Here is a 17,993-nt window from a genome sequence, read left to right on the forward strand (position 1 = left end):
GTGTTCTACAAACTGCACTAAACTGAACCCAAAAAACAGGCAAAAAATGGATGTTAACAACCAATTAAAGCCTTCAGTGTGGTGCCTCCAGAGTGTTTGACATGGAAAAGGCTGGAAGGTTCTGGATATCCTCCCCAGGACAAGGATGGGGGGTTTTATGTGGGCACAGATCCAAAATGTACCAAAGGATGGTTCCCACCTCCTCCCTGAGGTAAAAATCCAAGCTCACAGCCAGGAGATTGCTGCACCAGAGGGTCTGGGAGCTGCACTGCAGGACCTCCCAGGACATGGGCACAAATCAGAGTGAAGAGTAGAAAACGAGGGGCTGGTGTGAGCTGTACGGCCACATTTAGCACACAAAGCACCACGGAGACCCGGGAGCACGGACCTGAGCGGGGCAGGAGGACACTGAGCTGAGCCCTGTCCCTGCCACAGCCCCTGGCCATCCCTGCACGTGTCTGAGCTGAGCAGGGACGGCTTTGTCCCCGCATTTCCCTTGGCCCTCAGCAGCGTTGGCTTTCACAGGGCTGGATCCGCTCCGCAGCCGGGCAGAGCGTGGGAGGAGGGTGCCGATCCCGCTTAGGAAACGCGAAACAATAAAAGAGGAACAATGGAGCTTCCTTCCCGTCACCCCAAATACCAAACGCCACCAGAATGTGGCTCGGCTCCGAGCAGCGCTGCCGGGGCTGCTCCCGTGTCCTCTGACCCGAGGGAGGAACTGCAGACGCTTCCTCCTCCTCTTCCTCGCCCTGGCAAGGGATGCTGCTGGAGGGAGGATGCCAAGGAGCATCGCCAAAGGGCTGCCCTGACCCGGCGCTGCTGCCAGAGGCATTCCCGGCTTTGGAAACGGCGTTTGGGCCAGGGCAGGGGGGTGCAGCGTGGCCGTGCCTTGAGAGAGGATTTTGTCAGCTGCCTGAGCTGCCAGGGTAGCCAAACACGTGTTGCAGCCGGCCCAGGGGCCCAGGAAGGGTTATAAAAACATCCAGGTACCCAAACTCACAGATCATTATCAGCCAGAGAACAGGTTCTCATGGGTTTGGTGCCCGTGTGGTGCCAGGCATGGGGAGATGCTCGGTCAGGTTGGCCACAGCTGGGCATCTGCAGGGAGCTGGATCCACGCCTGAGTGGAACCCACACCCTGAGTATCCCTCAGATGCAGGTGGCAGGTGCTTAGGACACAGGGACAGAGCCCCCTGAGGGGCTGGTGCCTGTCCCTGCTGGCTCCACCCTCACCTTGGCTGCCTGGGGCCACCAGCACCATGCCAGCCCTGCCAACAAGCCCTGTCCCCAGTGCACGACGGTGGGTGAAACATCCTCTGCATCCTCAGCAATGCCCAGCACCCTGGCCAAGCACATCTGGCTGAAAGCTGTGGGAGCTGCCCCGGCAGTGAGGACACCAGCCCGGAAATGCTCCTTTCCCAGAGAGATTCTCTCTTGTCCCATCCAGGATCCTCTCCTGGCACCATCCCTGTCCCCTCAGCAAGTGCTGCACTGTGGGGTGTGGGCAGTGCCCAGGGATGTCACCCACCCTGTTTTGGGTGATGTGAGGGGGGCTGAGAGCTCTGCTTCCCACTGGAGAGTGGAGAAGGGACCACCTGCTCGTGGCTGGCGCAAGAGTGGGGAGTGGGGCTGGGGCTGCCACCAGCCAGGAGCAGCAGCCAGCTTGTCCAGGTTTTCCAACACTGGCCAGGTTCTCCCCACACTGGGGACATGAACTGGTTTAACCCCTCACCCTGGACCCCGTGAGTCACACATTGACCTTCAGCTGCTGCCAGTGTGCTCCATCAGGACACCAGCCAGTGTCCCATTTTCCTGCAGGAGGGGGACAAGGGCTGGAAAGCTCCTTTCACCTCCACAGGCACTGCAGCAACCAAAGCTTTTGCATCCTGCTGCTGTGGGAGCCTGGGATGTGTTTTGGACACGCTGCTGTGGCTGATGCCATCATGGGGTGCTTACACTGGTGAGAGCACATGGGGGGCTCACCCCAGGCACTGGGGTCCTGCAGCATCGCTCCCCAGCACCACTCCCACCCCACATCCCCTGTCCCCGCCCCCTTGACTTGTTGCTATTGTCATCTCCAATATCACGCAGGGATGTGAGAGGCTGGAAGTTGCCTCTTTTCCTGCCAGGTTAAATGGCTCCCTAGGAATGTCTATTATTCCCACAAGTCAACTTTCCCCTCCGCGGTATGTGTCAGGGGTCAGGGCTGGCACCACATGAAAGCCACGGGTATTCAATAACCCAGAGCCGTGGAAAGGCTTCAGTCCAAGCCCAGCCACGTTGGGGTTTATTGATGCAGATGCCTTTCCCCATTTGTTTCCTATAAACAGCACATGGTAATATTTAGTAGGTTTCAAACAGAGCTTTTTGCATATTCTCCCTTGTCTGCAGCGAGCTGCTCAGTAGTAGACAGTTTTAATTTACTTAATGCAATTTCTGCTTTTTGTTCTTCCAGAAGGTCTGGGCTGGCTTTGACCCTGTCGCCCCAGCAAATTACTTGAATTCCCAAGGGGCTGGGAGCAGGAGTCCAGGATCCACTCTCTGCAGGGGTGAGGACAAGGGATCTCACTCCCCCCAGACCCTCTGGGACACAGCCTCAGGAGCTGGGTGCATGTTGGGGCTGTTTGGGGCTGCCCTGGCTGGCTCCCACTCCTGGCCAGGCCAGCAGCACGTGGTGCTGTCCAGCTCCAGAGAAAAAAAAGCACTTTATTGCAAAAGCTGCCACTTCCCCATCCCTGGGGCTGGCACAGCGCTGGGCACTCAGTGCCCGGGATGGAGCGTGACTGCAGGGTGACCCTGGAGCAGGGAATGCCCACGAGCACAGAGCAGAGATCCCACCAGAGCAGGGCTCCTGGGGAGCACTCACACCAGAAAGGGAAGCACAAACTGCTCCTGGAGAGCAGCCCTTGCTGTTCCTTGTCTCCACACTCCTGGCAGCAGCGCTACACGGCCGATGCCAGCCATGGAGCAGCACTGAGCTGGCCGCAGAGGAGGCTCAGATGTCCCTCCAGGTGATTTTTTGCCACTGTAAATGCCCACAGAGAGTTTTGGCTCTGCAGCAGCTGCCTCAGGCTGGTGGCAGTCCCAGGCACTGAGCACACAGTGGATTCACAGACCCCAAACCAGCCACACTGAGTGTCTGCCCCCAGTCCCTCCGTGTGTGCAATGCTGGGCAGGTTCCTTTAGGCAGCAGCTTCCAGGCCCACCAGCAGCCAGGAATTCTTGGGGCTGTGCTGCTGTCACCCTGCCAGCCCTGGGCACCCTGTCACCACTGTCACCCTGCCAGCACCCACCACCAGAACACAGGCAAGAGGAGACCAAAGAATTGACACCGCCATTCTTTTAATGCAATTGCTCCTAAAATGCAGCTTTAAAGTGACTTGGAATGGTCAACAATGAGAAATAAGGGATGGTTTGGAGCTCTGCAATGTGACCATGTGGCACCTCTGCCACCAACACCCACCTGGCACCACTGGGCCACTGCCATGCCTCTGACTGCTCTTACAGCCACTCACTGTTCCTTCACAGGGCACACGTCACACAGGGCATCCAAAGGAACTCTTTGAGGCCAAAAAAGGGACAGGGCCAGCCATCCAGTGCCAGATGACCCTACATTCCCCCAGAAAAGCCAAAAAAGAGCAGCACAAGCAGTGGGTTGTTCCCTTTCACCTCACATTCAGGCATCAACCAACACAAATTCTGGAACTCACAAAGACCTCGAGGGGCTGTGCCTTCATGCTATGTAAAGTGATTTGGGAACCCAATGCTTGACTGTGTTCTCTAGCTCGGGGTGGCAGAGGAAGCTGATGTTCCAATCTCATGCTTTTTGTTATCTAATACTTCTTTATGTATTCATTTCTGAGAGCAGCAAGTGCCACAGGTCAAGTAATTGGGAAATTCTACTGAACACAAGTGAGAGAGAACAAACCCTGGCACTGCCTTCACACCTTGCAGCCTTTACATCCTCCAACATCAGAACAGAGCCTGAAATGTTTTTAACACCTCCCAGGCCCCAGCCTGAGTTTGGTCCTCACTCCATGACTCCCCATGCAGTCCCAGGCTGTGCCCACTGTGGAGCAGCCATACCATTTTAGCCACTCTTTCTCCATGTAAAATAGTTCCTACTGCTCCACTGGAGTTTGACCTCCTCCCCTCCCAAGGTGAGGCTTCTGGAGGAGGGACAATGGAAAGGCCATGGGACTCAGATTTCTGAGGTGCCACAGCCCCCTGAGCAGAGCAGCCCCTGCCCTGGTGCCAGCAGCTCTCCCCAGCCACCCCTTTGGACCAAGCTTGCAAGAATCAAGTGCAAGAAGCCAGTTTGATCTACAGAAACACTACACACATCTCCAAATGGATTTTAAACACCTCATTTAAGGAAGGACAGGGTTTAGCAGGGAATCAGTGGGCTCTTGTAGCTTGGGGTCCAATTCTGGCCCTCCAACACCGATGCAGATGCGAAGAGACCGGAGCTCTCCTGGAGTCTGAGCAGTTGTTCTCACACAGCCCAGGTCACAACTGGAAACTGAGCTTAGGAAGCCCCCAGGGGGAGGGAAAAGGACATCACCTGATGAAAAAGCTTCAGAATGAACCTGGGAAATAAACAGCAACCAGACAATCATCTTCTACAGAGGATGGAAGTGAGAGTAGAAGAAAACAATATCTGAGACAGTCAGTGAGTCAGTCTGAGTGTGCAGGGGCAGGAGATCCCTATGGATCTGTGAGGAAAGCTAATGGCCAAACCCAGCTGGTCCCTCCAGTCCCCAGGGAGATGGGGCTGTGGTTCACTCTTCCCCAGCTGGAAGGTTGTCTTCAATCCTCCTGATAAATTTCATCCTTATTTCTGTGACACTGTCGCCCTTCAGGGTGTCCTGGACAAACTTCACATCGACAGCCATCTGCACCTAAGAGAGGGAAGAGCAGAGAGGAGCTGGTAACTCCCTGTTCACAGCAGCTTCTCCAGGGACTGAATGATCCTGGAGCACCAGCTTAAGGGCTCTAAGGGCATGACATGACATACAGGGCTCTACAAAGTTCTAAATTTGAGACACAGCTGCTCTCCTGTCCCAACCAATTCCCAGCTAGGGCTCACAGCAGTTGCAGAGTGAGGATTTTGGAGCTTCATACAAACTCAGGGAGATACAAGTGCTTGAAGTTGGGTTGTGTGCTGAAAGGGCTCAGGCATCACCTCTGGGCCTCAGCTGCCACACATAACATCAGCCAAGTGCTCCTGCAGCTCTGCCCTTCTCCTGGGAATGCGTTCCAAACCCAAAGCAAACCCAGAAATCACAAACAGACCAGAACTCAAGTATCTGCTGACACCTGGCTCTCCATACACTCATCCCAAGGGAAGGGAGATGTGGCTCACCATTTCCAGGGCACCTCGCAGCACCCCACAGAGCAGGTTGGAGTAGATGAGGGTTGAGTGGTTGTCAGGGAGCTCCACAAAGTCCACCAAGGGGTTGTTTTCCAAGATCAGGGAGAACTCGTCCCCCCCAGGACTCCAGTTGGTGATGCTCGGAGTGATGCCCAGGTACATTTTAAATGCAATCTGTTGTGGCAAGCAGGAAGAACAAGAACAGGTGAGGCAACAGCACTGCTTTGATCTCTAAAATTACTGAAAGGGTTTGCAAACATCTCTCCTTTCCTCCAGTTCCCACCAGCCAGCAGTACTTGGGCTAAAGCTTTTTTTTTCCCCTCTCCAAAATCTTCATTAAACTCTCGGAACAGTCCTGTGAGAAGCAAATATTCCATCCTCACACTCAAAACCCAAAAAAAAAAACCTGACAAAGCAGTGCTTGGACATTTACCTTTGCTATAACATCTGCAGTTTCACGGAAATCGTGGCACCTCCCAACATTGGAGCGGGCCAGGAAATCCTCGATGAGCCGGACACCGATGTTGTAACCCCTGTGAAGGGACCAGAGCAACGGCTTCAGAAAGACAACAAATATTTATAAAAGAGGAGAGTGAAGAAGCAAAGTCTAATCTGAGAAATGTCGGTGTTAAATAACTTCAGCCTGCCAGGGTTTTGCTCCTGGAGCAGCACACAGGGATGTGGCTGTGATCCTGATGCCTGGTGAAGGCTGAGCTAGAACAGAGGCTGGACAGAGTTAAAGAATAAAGCAGGGATTTATTAAAAGGCCTCAGTGGATCCACCTTGGGCAGCACAAGAGCCCAGCCAGGGCTACACCCAAGATGAACCAAAATGGTCACAAAAAAATGGACGACTGGTCACAAGGTCTCTCACTTTTATAATTTCTGGTCCATTTGCATCTTGGAGTTAATTGTCCAATTACAGCTTTAGCCCATGAAGTCCCATCCTGCTTGTTTTTCTCTCTTCAGTCCATGCTGTTTATGCTCTTGGGCCTGCAATTTGGATTATCTGTCCTTGGTCCCCAGCTAGAGGAGGAATTGTTTTGTCTCCCTCCTCTGTGGAGAGGGTGTACTATTCCCTAATATGAAGCTCAGAATTACACAGCAGAATACAGCACAGAATCTGAAAATACAGAATTACACAGCCGAAAAGCAGCACAGAATCTGAAAAATATAAAAGCTAAAACCTGAGGCACCAATCCCTGCTGTGATCCCTGCTGTGATCCCAGCTGTGATCCCAGCTCCCACACAGCTCCAGCAGGGCAGATCCACTCCCACCTGTGCATGCACTCACATTTTGTCCAGCTGCTTGTTGACATCATCATCATTCTCGTAGTCCTTGCAGAGCTGGGTCACCAGGGCACCGTAGGTCAGCGTGAACAGCTCCGAGTTCTGTGCACAGGAAAAGAAAATTCACCCAACAGAACCCGCCCGGGCTCCGCTGCCTCCGAGTCCAGCGCCGCCACCTCGGCACGGAGAGGGGAACAGGGACCTGCTGTCTCAAAGGAACCTGTGCTTAACAAGGAGAGATCCCAGCTCCAGTTTCACAAGGAGAGATCCCAGCTCCAGTTTAATAAGGAGAGATCCCAGCTCTAGTTTAATAAAGAGAGATCCCAGCTCCAGTTTAAGAAAGAGAGATCCCAGCTCCAGTTTAATAAGAGATCCCAGCTCCAGTTCTGGAAACAACTTCATTCTCCTTGGAATGAAGCTTGGAGGAACCTGGTCTACTAGAAGGTGCCCCTGCCCTTGGAAGGGGATTGGAACTGGTTGAGTTTTAAGATCCCTTTCAACCCAAACCACTCTGGGATTTTGGGAAAGACACCAAAACCTCCTGGATAGCTGGAGGAGCCATGCCAGGGCCCTGAATTTACCTCAAGCACTGGCCTAGAGCTGAGATCTGACTCAAATTCTTCCCTCTGTTTCATGAACATGTTACAAGTGGACAGTGCCTATTAGGCTCCAGCTCTGGTCCTTTCAACAGGCCCAAAATGCTCCTCCACTCAAGGATTTATGAAATTCTGTACCAAGAAAAAGGACTCATCTGGCCCTAGAAAGTTGTCCAGACACAGAATTTGCTTCACAGATCCAGAACAGGCTCAGGGAGGCCAAGCCCAGGCCAGCTCAGCTCTCAGGTGCTGTGCACATCCTGGGACTGGCCAGGACCAAAGCCACTCATGTTTTCTTTGCACAATTGTCAGACTTGCAGAAAAAATGCAAAAAAAGGGGGAAATTCTCCTCTCCCAGCCACCACCTTCAATCCTCACCCTCAAATGATGTCAAAGAGCATTTTTTGGGAGCCAGTGATTAACGAGGTCATTAGAGGCTTCAGAGCAAAACTCTGCAAAAGGAAGTGTTTTGGGGAACAAACAAACCCCCAGCACTGGTTTCTGCTGTCAGTTTTGGCATGCAGAGGGATCACAGGGGCTGACCTGGGATCTGTCACCTACCATGAGCTGCAGAGAGGCAGAAGGTGAAATGAATGGCAAATACCAATACTAGAGAATGAAAGCAGCAGCAGGCAGGGAGGGAAAAGAGACAAGATCAGAGTTAAGTGACAACACAGATCACCATAAGTTCACACAAAGCCACAACAAACACACAGAGGAAACACCCCCAAACAAACAGAAATTGGGTTTGTAGAGGACACAAGGGAATTCCACCTTGTCTTGTTCCTGGATTAGGAAAAAATTCCTCTCTGGCAGGGTGGGCAGGCCCTGGCACAGGGTGCCCAGAGAAGCTGTGGCTGCCCCTGGATCCCTGGAAATGTCCAAGGCCAGGCTGGATGGGGCTTGGAGCACCCTGGGACAGTGGAAGGTGTCCCTGCCCATGGCAGGGGTGGAATGGGATGAATTTTAAGGCCCCTTCCAACCGAAACCAGTCTGGGATTCTGGGATTGCCATTCCCAAGGACAAAAGGCTTCAGGTATGAAAACAACCAGAGGGGCTGCTTGGAGCTGTTGCCCCACTTTGGATCTAAAGAACTGACATGTTCTTTGGGGGTTTTGCTTAAAAATTTTGCTTTCCTCTCAGAAAACATAAGGTTGGGCAGTTCACATCACTGGAAGGACAAGGGGGAAGTTCCTTTGGCTCAGCTGGAATCAGAGACTTGGCAGAGAATTTAACAGACATGCACAACATGTAGTGCTGGTTTTAAGGGTTTCAGTTGTTTTAGTAAAGACAGAGGTGGAGAGGGGATGGGGATGGATGGAGGGAATCCAGCTGTCCCCAGCCTGAGGTGCTGCCACCATGTGAGGCCATGGCGGTGTCACCTGCCACCAGCAGCCCCAGCACTCCCAGAGCCGATCTCACTTATTGCTGAGATGCTGTTATTACAGGCAACTTCAGCTGTTACAATACGACAGATGTGGACAACAATTTTTTCGTTTTCAGCCCATTGGATGAAATTGAAGGGCCCAAAGCTTTCCCAATTATTTTTATTATTTGACACTCTCCACACAATGCATCTGTTCTATGGCTACGGAAGTGTCAGAACTCCAGTGAATTAACACAATTTTTTACATAATCGTTGTATTTAAGGAGCTGAATCTCTAGAAAAGAATCCCCTGGGGTGTGGAGAGGCAGGAGGGGGCAGCTAAGCCCCTCCACCCAGCCAAAGAGGGAGAAGACCCCAGGTTTTATTTTTTTATTACTTATTTTGCATTAAAAATTAATGAATTCGACCTGGTTTGACCCAGAATCGGAGCTCAGCTCTGGAGCTTTGGGCTCCATCTCTCAGTTCCTGACTCAGCCGGGCTGATAACGCGGAATGAGCTGGAGAGGGGAAGCGAGACACGCCAGGGAAGGGTTTTGGGTGCGAACTTCCCATAAACGGGAGCGCCCGGTGCCGCTGCTGGCTGCCCGGCCCCGCCGCACCGGGCGCTGCGGCCCGGGCCCGGTCGCCCCCGCCGCGGGCCGGTTCCCCGGGTGCCCCACGCCATGCGCTCGCCACGCCGGCCCCGCCGTTACCATTTTCTTGCTCTCGGTGCCGCGCCCGCCCTGCCGCGACATCGTGTCCGCCCGGCCCGGCCCGGCCCGGCCCGGCCGCTCCGTCCGCCGCGGGCACCAAGGGATCCCCAGGCCACCGCGGGGCACCACGGGACACGCAGTCCCCGCCGCGCCGCCGTCCGCGCCCCGCCCGCCCGGCTGGACTACAAATCCCAGAGTGCATCGCGCGCCAACACGACAGTGAGGCACCGCCCAATCCCGGCGGGAGGTGACGGCCGCGGTCGCCGCCAGGGGGCGCTACCGCCCGCCTCAACTGTGGTGCCGCCGCCATGGGGGCCGTGCTGGGCCCGGCCCGGCCCCGCCGCCCCCGCTGTCCCCAAGCGCCAGTCTGCGGCCCTGCCCGGCCAGTGACGCAATGGTGGCCCCGGTGCTGCTCCCTCCGTGCTCCCTGCAGGCCTCCCCGCGGCCCCCCAGCCCCATGGGAAAGGGGCCTCGGCTGCGCCTCTGCTCCCACCTTAGTCCCACGCTGCCACCTTGGAATCGGAGTAGAATCGTGGAATATCCCCAGCTGGGAGGGACCCACAAGGATCGAGGCCAACTCCTGGCCCTGCACAGGACACCCCAACAATCCCACCGTGCTCCTGAGAGCATTGTGTGAACGTTCCTTGAGCTCTGCCAGGGCCAGGCCCTGTTCCTGTGCCTTCCTTGCCCGGCTCCAGGGGCTCGGCAGGGGCTGATTCCTGGGGAAAGGGCAGCTGGGTCAAGCAAGCCCTGTGCTGGCAGGATTGGGCAAGCTGGGATCCTTAGGCTGCAGCTCAATGTGGAACACAAGCAGGTTTCCGCCCTGTGAGGCCCACAAATGGCCCCGCAAGAGCAGGGCAAAGGACAGAGTGTCACAGGAACCAGCCTGGCTTGGGGCTGCAGGAACTGCAGGGAATATTCCCTGAACAACCCAGCTTCCCCTGACCCTCCCCAAGCCAGCACAGCCCTCGGTGCACCAGGTTCTGCTCCCAGACAGAGTGTGCCTGGCGTTGTTTACTTATTTCTTTAATCTCCTGTTGTTTATTTATTTATTTACCCCATTATGTTCCCGTCCCAGACCTGTCACTGAGTGAGTGCTGGGGTGGTGTGCTGGGGGAAGGATATGCTCTGGGCACAGGGGGACCGCCCTACTCCTGCTGGCTGCTCAGGAATCCAGCAGCTGGGAGCTGGCTCGCTGTCACCGCCAAGCAGGAGCGTGGGGACCGGCCAGGCTGCGGTGACCTGCTGGCATTGCCTTACATGGCTGCATCCCCAGGACACGGCCAGCTGCGGGGCACCGGGTTGGCACTGGGATGTGCTGTGGTTGTCCCGGGCTGGGGGGCGGCCAGCAGCACCTCCATTGTGCCAGGGAGCTGATGGCATGGCTGTGCTCCCTGTGTCCAGCTCTGCAGTGCCGGGTCCCCTCCTGCTCCCAGTCCCAAATGCCACCTTGTGCTCTCCCACCACTGTGCTGGTGGCTGATGGAGATCGTTGAATCCTAAAAAACTGAGTTGGAACAAACCCACCAGGACTATGGAATCCAGTTCCTGGCCCTACCCAGACACCCCAGCAATCCCATCCTGTGCCTGGGGGCATTATCCAAACGCTCCCGGAGCTCTGGCAGCCTTGGGGCCGTGCCCATTCCCCGGGGAAACTGGGCAGTGCCCAGCACCCTCTGGGGGAAGAACATTTTCCTAATATCCAGCGTTAGAAGGCACCGTGTCCCTGATCACCGTAGAGGTCGCTGGCAGTGTCCCTCCGTGCTGAGCTGGGGGGCATGAGGGGCACACACCCCTTGCTGAGCTGGGGGGCATGGGGGGCACACACCCCTTGCTGGGGGCATGAGGGGCACACACCCCTTGCTGAGCTGGGGGGCATGGGGGGCACACACCCCTTGCTGAGCTGGGCGCATGAGGGGCACACACCCCTTGCTGAGCTGGGGGGCATGGGGGGCACACACCCCTTGCTGAGCTGGGGGGCATGGGGGGCACACAGGGCATCTCAGTCCGTGTCGTGCCCCAACGCCCAGCGAGCACAGGAGATCCCTCCCAGGCGGAGCCGTTACTGCTCCCCGGCCCCGGGCAGGGGCCGAGCCAGCCCCGCTGCAGCCGAGGGCACCGAGAGCCGGTCTGACGGCGCCGGGCGGCTCTGCCGGTTCCCGCCTGCACACGGGAGATGCTCCGGGACACGGGCGGAACCGAAACGCCGCCACTTGTCCCCGCGGCGGGGCCGGGCTGTGCTGGGCTCGGGGCTCGCCGCCCCTCGCAGACAAACCCCGCTGCACGGGGTGAATCTCGCACACCGGCCCGGGGGGCAGCCGGGACCTGGCAAAGCCTCGGGACCCCCTGACCAACCCCGTCCGACCGCGCTCCGCCCCGTCCGGTGGGCGCAGGACCGCCCGCAGCGCGCTCCGCCCCGCCGCGCCCATCGCGGGGGCTTGGTGCACCGGGGCCGGGCCGAACCGTGCCGTGCAAATCCCGGGAGCCAGGCCGAGCCATGCCGTGCAAATCCCGGGAACCGAGCCGGGCCATGCCGTGCAGATCCCGGGAGCCAGGCCGAGCCATGCCGTGCAAATCCCGGGAACCGAGCCGGGCCATGCCGTGCAGATCCCGGGAGCCAGGCCGTGGCGTGCCGTGCGGATCGCGGGGCCCGAGCCGTGCCGTGCCGTGCGGGGCTCTCCCAGCAGCGGCGCTGGGGCTGCGGGTGCTGGTGCTGAGCGCGGCGCTGGGCGCGGGGCCGGTCCGGGCTCAGCCGCCCCCCTTCCCTTTCTGGGACCCCTCGCTGTCCTGGCAGCGCCGCCTCGACGACCTGCTGGGCCGGCTGAGCCCCGCCGAGCTGGTGCTGCAGGTGAGGGGGCGGCGGGACCCCCCCGGGGCCCCCGCGGGACTCCCTGCTCAGCGGCGCTGCCCCGCAGGTGGCGAGGGGGGGAGCGATGGGGAACGGCCCCGCGCCCCCCATCCCGCGGCTGGGCATCGGGCCCTACAACTGGAACACCGAGTGTCTGCGGGGCGACGGCGAGGCACCTGGATGGGCCACGGCTTTCCCGCAGGCGTTGGGGCTTGCTGCCGCCTTCAGGTACCCGCACCGGGGACCAGGGGTGTGGGATGGGACCTGGTGAGACAGGTCGCCCCTTGCCTACGTCACCCTGACACCCCTGTGCTGTCCCCCCAGCCCAGAACTCATCTACCGTGTGGCCAACGCCACGGCCACCGAGGTGAGAGCCAAACACAACAGCTTTGCTGCTGCTGGACGCTACACTGACCACACTGGGCTCAGCTGCTTCAGCCCTGTCCTGAACATCATGAGGCACCCACTGTGGGGGAGGAACCAGGTGCCAGCTTGGGCGGGTGATCCCTGGCTGGGATCAGACCACAAGGGACTGTGGCTGACCAGCTGGATGTGGCCATGGCTTGCCAGGCTGTGGGGATATGGGAATGGGGCTCCCAGAGGTGACACACCTGTGCCTCGGACAGGAGACCTATGGGGAGGACCCGTTCCTGAGTGGGGAGCTGGCCCGCAGCTTTGTGCAGGGGCTGCAGGGCCAGCACCCCCGTTACGTTAAGGCCAGCGCTGGCTGCAAACACTTCAGCGTGCACGGAGGCCCTGAGAACATCCCTGTCTCCAGGCTAAGCTTCGATGCCAAGGTGAGCACAGCGGGGCAGGGGTATTAATAGGGCAGGAGACACTCCAGGTGCTGACCCCACTCTGCCATGGTACTTGCAGGTGCTGGAGCGGGACTGGCGCATGACCTTCCTGCCCCAGTTCCAGGCATGTGTGCAGGCTGGCTCCTACAGCTTCATGTGCAGCTACAACAGGTGTGGAGCGTGGCAGGGGCCATATGGGCTGGGCTGCCCTTGGCATGGCTTGTGCCCCACTCTCCTGGCTGCCCCATCCCCTCTCCAACAGGATCAATGGTGTCCCCGCTTGTGCCAACAAGAAGCTGCTGACGGACATCCTGCGTGGCGAGTGGGGCTTTGATGGCTACGTGGTGAGCGACGAGGGGGCTGTGGAGCTCATCATGCTAGGGCACCACTACACACAGAGCTTCCTGGAGACAGCAGTTGGTGAGCTCAGGGGCTGGGCATGGGGTCAGTCCTCAGGCATGACACAGCCATGATGGGAGTTCTCCCTTCTCCCTGGCATGGCAGCCTCAGTGAATGCTGGCTGCAACTTGGAGCTCTCCTATGGCATGAGGAACAACGTCTTCATGCGCATCCCTCAGGCTCTGGCCATGGGCAACATCACACTGCAGGTGAGCCAACGGGAGCAGGACCAGGGCTGTGGGCAGAGAGCCTGGGCTGTCCTTGCCAAGCACAACTGAGCTGTTGGGGTTGGGCTCTCCACAGATGCTGCGTGACCGAGTCCGGCCCCTCTTCTACACACGGATGCGGCTGGGGGAGTTTGACCCCCCAGCCATGAACCCCTACAGCTCCCTAGACCTGAGTGTGGTGCAGAGCCCCGAGCACCGCAACCTTTCGCTGGAAGCTGCTATCAAGAGCTTTGTGCTGCTGAAGAATGTGAGGGGAACACTGCCCCTGCGGGCCCAGGACCTGTCCAGCCAGCACTTCGCGGTGAGCCCCTGCAAGGGGGTGGGCAGGGGGACATGCTGGGTCCACACCCAGGCCACACAGGTGTCACAGGGCTGCTGGTGCCCACCCTCACCCCTCTGCCCTCTGCAGGTTGTGGGTCCCTTTGCTGACAATCCCCGGGTACTGTTTGGGGACTATGCACCAGTGCCAGAGCCTCAGTACATCTACACTCCCCGGTGAGACAGCGTGGTCCCACCTCATGTCCCCCTCTCCTGGTCACTATTCCCCTCTTCTGGGCACTGTCCAGGGCTACTGCTGGAGCTGCTTGGCCCTTGGCTGGTGGCCAGGCAAGGGGGCTGTCCCCATTGTGCCCTGACCCTGGGGCACAGCTGCCCCTGTGTCCTCTGCTCTTCCCTGGTGCAGGAGGGGGCTGGAGATGCTGGGGGCCAATGTCAGCTTCGCAGCGGGCTGCAGCGAGCCATGGTGCAAGTGGTACTCACGGGCAGAGCTGGTGAGGGTGGTGGGGGCAGCTGACGTGGTGCTGGTCTGCCTGGGCACAGGTAGGTGGGAGTGGAAGGGTACTGGGTGGGCACTGCCAGAGGCAGGGGAGTGCTCTGGGAGAGAGGGGCTGCCCATGAGCCACCTCTGAGGTGTTCGGTGTCCCTCTGCCCTGTGTGCCCACAGGGGTGTAAGGGGCTCTCTCTTGGCTGTCCCCACCCAGGGGTAGATGTGGAGACGGAGGCGAAAGACCGGAGTGACCTGTCCCTGCCGGGGCACCAGCTGGAGCTGCTGCAGGATGCTGTGCAGGCAGGTAGGGGCTCTGTGGGACCTCAACCCACACAGGTGTTCCCCATCCATGGCACACCCTGGGGCCATCCCAGCAGTGCCACTACCGGCCTCTCAGTGACAGCCACCTCCCTGCAGCCGCTGGGCGCCCCGTCATTCTGCTGCTGTTCAACGCGGGACCCCTGGATGTGAGCTGGGCTCAGGCACATGACGGCGTGGGGGCCATCCTGGCCTGCTTCTTCCCTGCCCAGGCCACGGGTTTGGCCATTGCCAGGGTCCTGCTGGGCGAGGCAGGGGCCAGCCCAGCTGGTCGGCTGCCGGCCACTTGGCCTGCAGGCATGCACCAGGTAAGGCCAGGGCTGCGGGTGGCACCCTTAGCCTTTCCCTGCCTTGGTGGCTGGAGCAGCTGCAGGATGCAGGGCTGTGGTTCTTGCTTGTGCCCACCCAGCCCTGCCCTGTCCCACAGGTGCCACCGATGGAGAACTACACCATGGAGGGGCGGACATACCGCTACTATGGGCAGGAGGCCCCGCTCTACCCTTTTGGGTACGGGCTGTCCTACACCACCTTCCGCTATCGGGACCTGGTGCTGAGCCCCCCAGTGCTGCCCGTCTGTGCCAACCTCTCTGTGTCTGTGGTGCTGGAGAACACAGGACTGCGGGACAGTGAGGAGGTGGGCACAGCTGCTCTGCACTGATCTGGCTGTGCAGGGCACAGATGTGCCCAAGCTCCCCCTGCAAGGGGGAGTCCCACTGTGCTGAGCCCCATCCCTCCGTGCAGGTGGTGCAGCTGTACCTGCGCTGGGAGCAGTCATCCGTGCCGGTGCCCCGCTGGCAGCTGGTGGCTTTCCGCCGTGTGGCCGTGCTGGCCGGCCGGGAGGTGAAGCTGTTCTTCCAGGTGCTGGCCGAGCAGCGCGCTGTCTGGGCACAGGACTGGCGCCTGGAGCCCGGCACCTTCACCCTGTTCGCTGGAGGGCAGCAGCCGGGCCAGAAGACACGGGCGCCCTCGGAGGTGCTGAGCGCACGGTTCAGTGTCACCGGCACGGCACGGCCCTTACGCACGTGTTAGCGGCGGGGGTGGGCACAGGGTGCTGGCCGAGGAAGGGATGGAAGGTACCCGGTGTGCCGCGGGCACTGTGGTGCTTCTCTGCCCTGCAATAAAGTGCTGGTGCTCCGTGGCAGCTGTGTGCGGCTTCCCCTCCATCCTTCCCGGCGCAGCGCTGGCATCTCCCTGGAGCAAGACCGCACTGTCCTGCTCGGTGCTTTCACCCTCCTGCCGTGGCTGTCCCACCCCGAGGCGCTGCTGCAGCCCCACACCCTGCCTGTGCCCCACACCGGACCCGTGTGTGCTGCGGCCACACGCGCCTGCTCCTCCCGCTCTATTTATAACCGCAGGGCTGCTCCAGCGCATTCCCTGCGCCGAGGGAGCGGTGACTGGCAGCCCTGCGAGGCTCGGGAGGGCAGGGGCTGGCCCTTCTCCTTCCCAGGCCAGGATGCTGCAGAGAAGGGGGCAGTGTCTGGAGGGACCGAGCCCTGCGCTGGCCCGAGGGACAGATCCAGCCCTGCAGCAGCTCGGGGGCTGTTGAACAGCGCTGGGATGTGATTCCGGCAGCAATGCTGGCGGGGAGCCGGAGCTGGGCAGGAACTCCTCCGGATGGTGTTGGAAGACTGTGATCTCCTCCAGCCCCAAGGCCGGAGGCCAAGGTGGGGGCGGCGGGGAGCGCGTGGGGCTGCCCAGGCCTGACCCCATGACATCAGGACACTAATTACAGATGCGGCTTGGGATAATTACAGAGCAGGCGCGAGCTGCGGCAGGGCAGGGCAGGGCGCAGCCCGCTGTGGCTCAGCCCATTGCTGGCCCATTTGTCACTGGCAGCCACAGGGGATTGTCCTGCAGCAGCTGAGATTTGCCATGGGCCGTGGTGTAGCCCCACGGCAGCATGCTGGGCGTCTGGTTGTTGCCCTACATGCTGCTGGAGATGGGTTCCTATTGCATCCATCCACCCCAGGACAGGACACAGGGACAGACACTCGTTCCCAGGGTCCTGTTGGGTCGCTGCCCTATGGCTAGAGGGAATCAGCTGGAGTGCTTTGGGGACAGGGATTCAGAGCAACCCTTGTGGGCACCGTGTCAGAGCAGCGGGGTGGGAGAGCCTGGGGCCAGGGCAAAGTCCTGGGGCTGAGGAGAGAGGTGGGAGCAGAGGGATAGGGAGCAGGTGGAAATGGGTGGGATGGGATATCCCACACAGTACTTTGCTCAGAGGTGCTGGCGGGGTTTGTTTGCCATCCTTATCCCTGTTTGCTCCCAGACTTGCACAGTGTCAGCTCCTGCTGGCAGGGCCGAGCTGCGGCTGGAGTTATCCTTTGACTTTGGGGTGCTGCTCCCTTTGGGTCCCTACAGTCGGTGTCAGGGCCAGGTGTTGGGCCTGAGGGTGCAGCCCCCTGCCCAGACTGGCCCGACAGAGCCATGGCAGTGTTGCACCCCACGCTGCAGGGCTGAGGAGCACAGGGAGTGCTGGGGCATGCTGCAGCCAGGGCTGGGCGCTGTGCTCATCATGAGCTCATCGGATTTTCCATCAGCTTGGGGGGGGCAGCTGTTCCCAGCACCACAGGAACGGCGGGGCAGGACCCAGGAACCCCAACACAGCAGGGCTGTGCCTGCAGCAGAGTCATTGATCAATCCCTGCTTGTATAAGCCCATCGACTTGGGCTGGCCTGGCATTCACAGGCCCTCTCATGTTGCAGTGTTGGAGCACAGCCACAGGCCCTGTACACCCATGGTTGCCCCTTCCTCACCTCAGTCAGCTCCAGACTGACCCCACTGTGGGGAGAAGGACCATAGACATGGCTGGATCCAGTGCCAGGCTGTCCCAGAGCCCTGAGATGCTCATCTGCTCCAGTAGATGCTGTGGGACCCAAGGCAAAGAGGCACCCTTGGAGCATGTCATGGAGCGGCTCCAGTCCCCTTCTGCCAGATGCCTTGTGTGCCATGGAAATACAGAGCTGTGGGGCTGCTGCAGCCCCTTGGAGGCTCAGCCCTGCAACAATGTGAGTGGGGCTGTTCCCCTTTCCTGTCCCAGGGCATATCCTGTCTTTGTGAGTTTGTTGGGACATTGCTCTCCCTGCCATCCTCCTGGGGTGCCCAGTCCCAGAGCTGAGGTTTGACCATGCAGCATTCCCTGCTGGGGAGTCAGCTGGCAGGCGAGGCTCTGGGACTTTCAGGAAGCCTCTGCTCTGTCTGAGCCAGGTGAGAGGGTGCAGGGCTACAGGCTGTAGGCGGGTGATGACTTTAGGGTGATTCGGGGTGTAGGGCTACCCCTGCAGCATCACAGAGTGGGGCC

The 17,993-nt window shown here is 59.3% G+C and overlaps 2 protein-coding genes across 3 annotated transcripts; one reads left to right on the forward strand and one right to left on the reverse strand.

Annotated features, from left to right (window-relative positions):
- Nucleotides 1-3,325: 3,325 nt before the first annotated feature.
- On the reverse strand, nucleotides 3,326-9,454 carry TRAPPC3 (trafficking protein particle complex 3). The gene is made up of 5 exons (XM_030964444.1): nucleotides 9,339-9,454; nucleotides 6,668-6,765; nucleotides 5,808-5,907; nucleotides 5,366-5,548; nucleotides 3,326-4,901 (listed from the first exon to the last, which is right to left on the reverse strand). The coding sequence occupies exons 1-5, from the start codon at nucleotides 9,378-9,380 to the stop codon at nucleotides 4,782-4,784; spliced, it is 543 nt and encodes a 180-aa protein (XP_030820304.1). The 5' UTR covers nucleotides 9,381-9,454; the 3' UTR covers nucleotides 3,326-4,781.
- A 2,285-nt stretch (nucleotides 9,455-11,739) lies between these two features.
- LOC115912725 (probable beta-D-xylosidase 2) lies at nucleotides 11,740-15,966 on the forward strand. 2 transcript variants are annotated; one of them, XM_030964404.1, is made up of 15 exons: nucleotides 11,741-11,892; nucleotides 11,959-12,185; nucleotides 12,253-12,413; nucleotides 12,510-12,669; nucleotides 12,812-12,982; nucleotides 13,062-13,153; nucleotides 13,245-13,402; nucleotides 13,487-13,590; nucleotides 13,685-13,909; nucleotides 14,018-14,103; nucleotides 14,291-14,427; nucleotides 14,589-14,678; nucleotides 14,792-15,000; nucleotides 15,120-15,326; nucleotides 15,434-15,966. In XM_030964404.1, exons 1-15 carry the CDS (start codon nucleotides 11,835-11,837, stop codon nucleotides 15,719-15,721), a joined length of 2,373 nt encoding a protein of 790 aa, XP_030820264.1. In that variant the 5' UTR covers nucleotides 11,741-11,834; the 3' UTR covers nucleotides 15,722-15,966. The 2 variants fall into 2 exon arrangements, with proteins under 2 accessions (XP_030820263.1, XP_030820264.1); XM_030964403.1 differs by having other exon boundaries at nucleotides 11,740-12,185.
- Nucleotides 15,967-17,993: the final 2,027 nt, after the last annotated feature.

The sequence above is a fragment of the Camarhynchus parvulus genome, chromosome 23 (assembly GCF_901933205.1).
Source record: "Camarhynchus parvulus chromosome 23, STF_HiC, whole genome shotgun sequence".
Classification (NCBI taxonomy): domain Eukaryota; kingdom Metazoa; phylum Chordata; class Aves; order Passeriformes; family Thraupidae; genus Camarhynchus; species Camarhynchus parvulus.

What these genes read in the sequence shown, in the direction of transcription:
- TRAPPC3 (XM_030964444.1), bottom strand. Translation starts at nt 9,380, where the DNA reads ATGTCGCGGCAGGGCGGGCGCGGCACCGAGAGCAAGAAAATG. An exon ending in GCACCGAGAGCAAGAAAATG is followed by an intron (nt 6,766 to 9,338) that starts GTAACGGCGGGG and finishes TCCTGTGCACAG; the next exon opens with AACTCGGAGCTGTTCACGCT. An exon ending in TGCGAGGTGCCCTGGAAATG is followed by an intron (nt 4,902 to 5,365) that starts GTGAGCCACATC and finishes TCCCTCTCTTAG; the next exon opens with GTGCAGATGGCTGTCGATGT.
- LOC115912725 (XM_030964403.1), top strand. Translation starts at nt 11,835, where the DNA reads ATGCCGTGCAAATCCCGGGAACCGAGCCGGGCCATGCCGTGCAGATCC. An exon ending in CCGCCGAGCTGGTGCTGCAG is followed by an intron (nt 12,186 to 12,252) that starts GTGAGGGGGCGG and finishes GCTGCCCCGCAG; the next exon opens with GTGGCGAGGGGGGGAGCGAT. An exon ending in GCAGGATGCTGTGCAGGCAG is followed by an intron (nt 14,679 to 14,791) that starts GTAGGGGCTCTG and finishes ACCTCCCTGCAG; the next exon opens with CCGCTGGGCGCCCCGTCATT.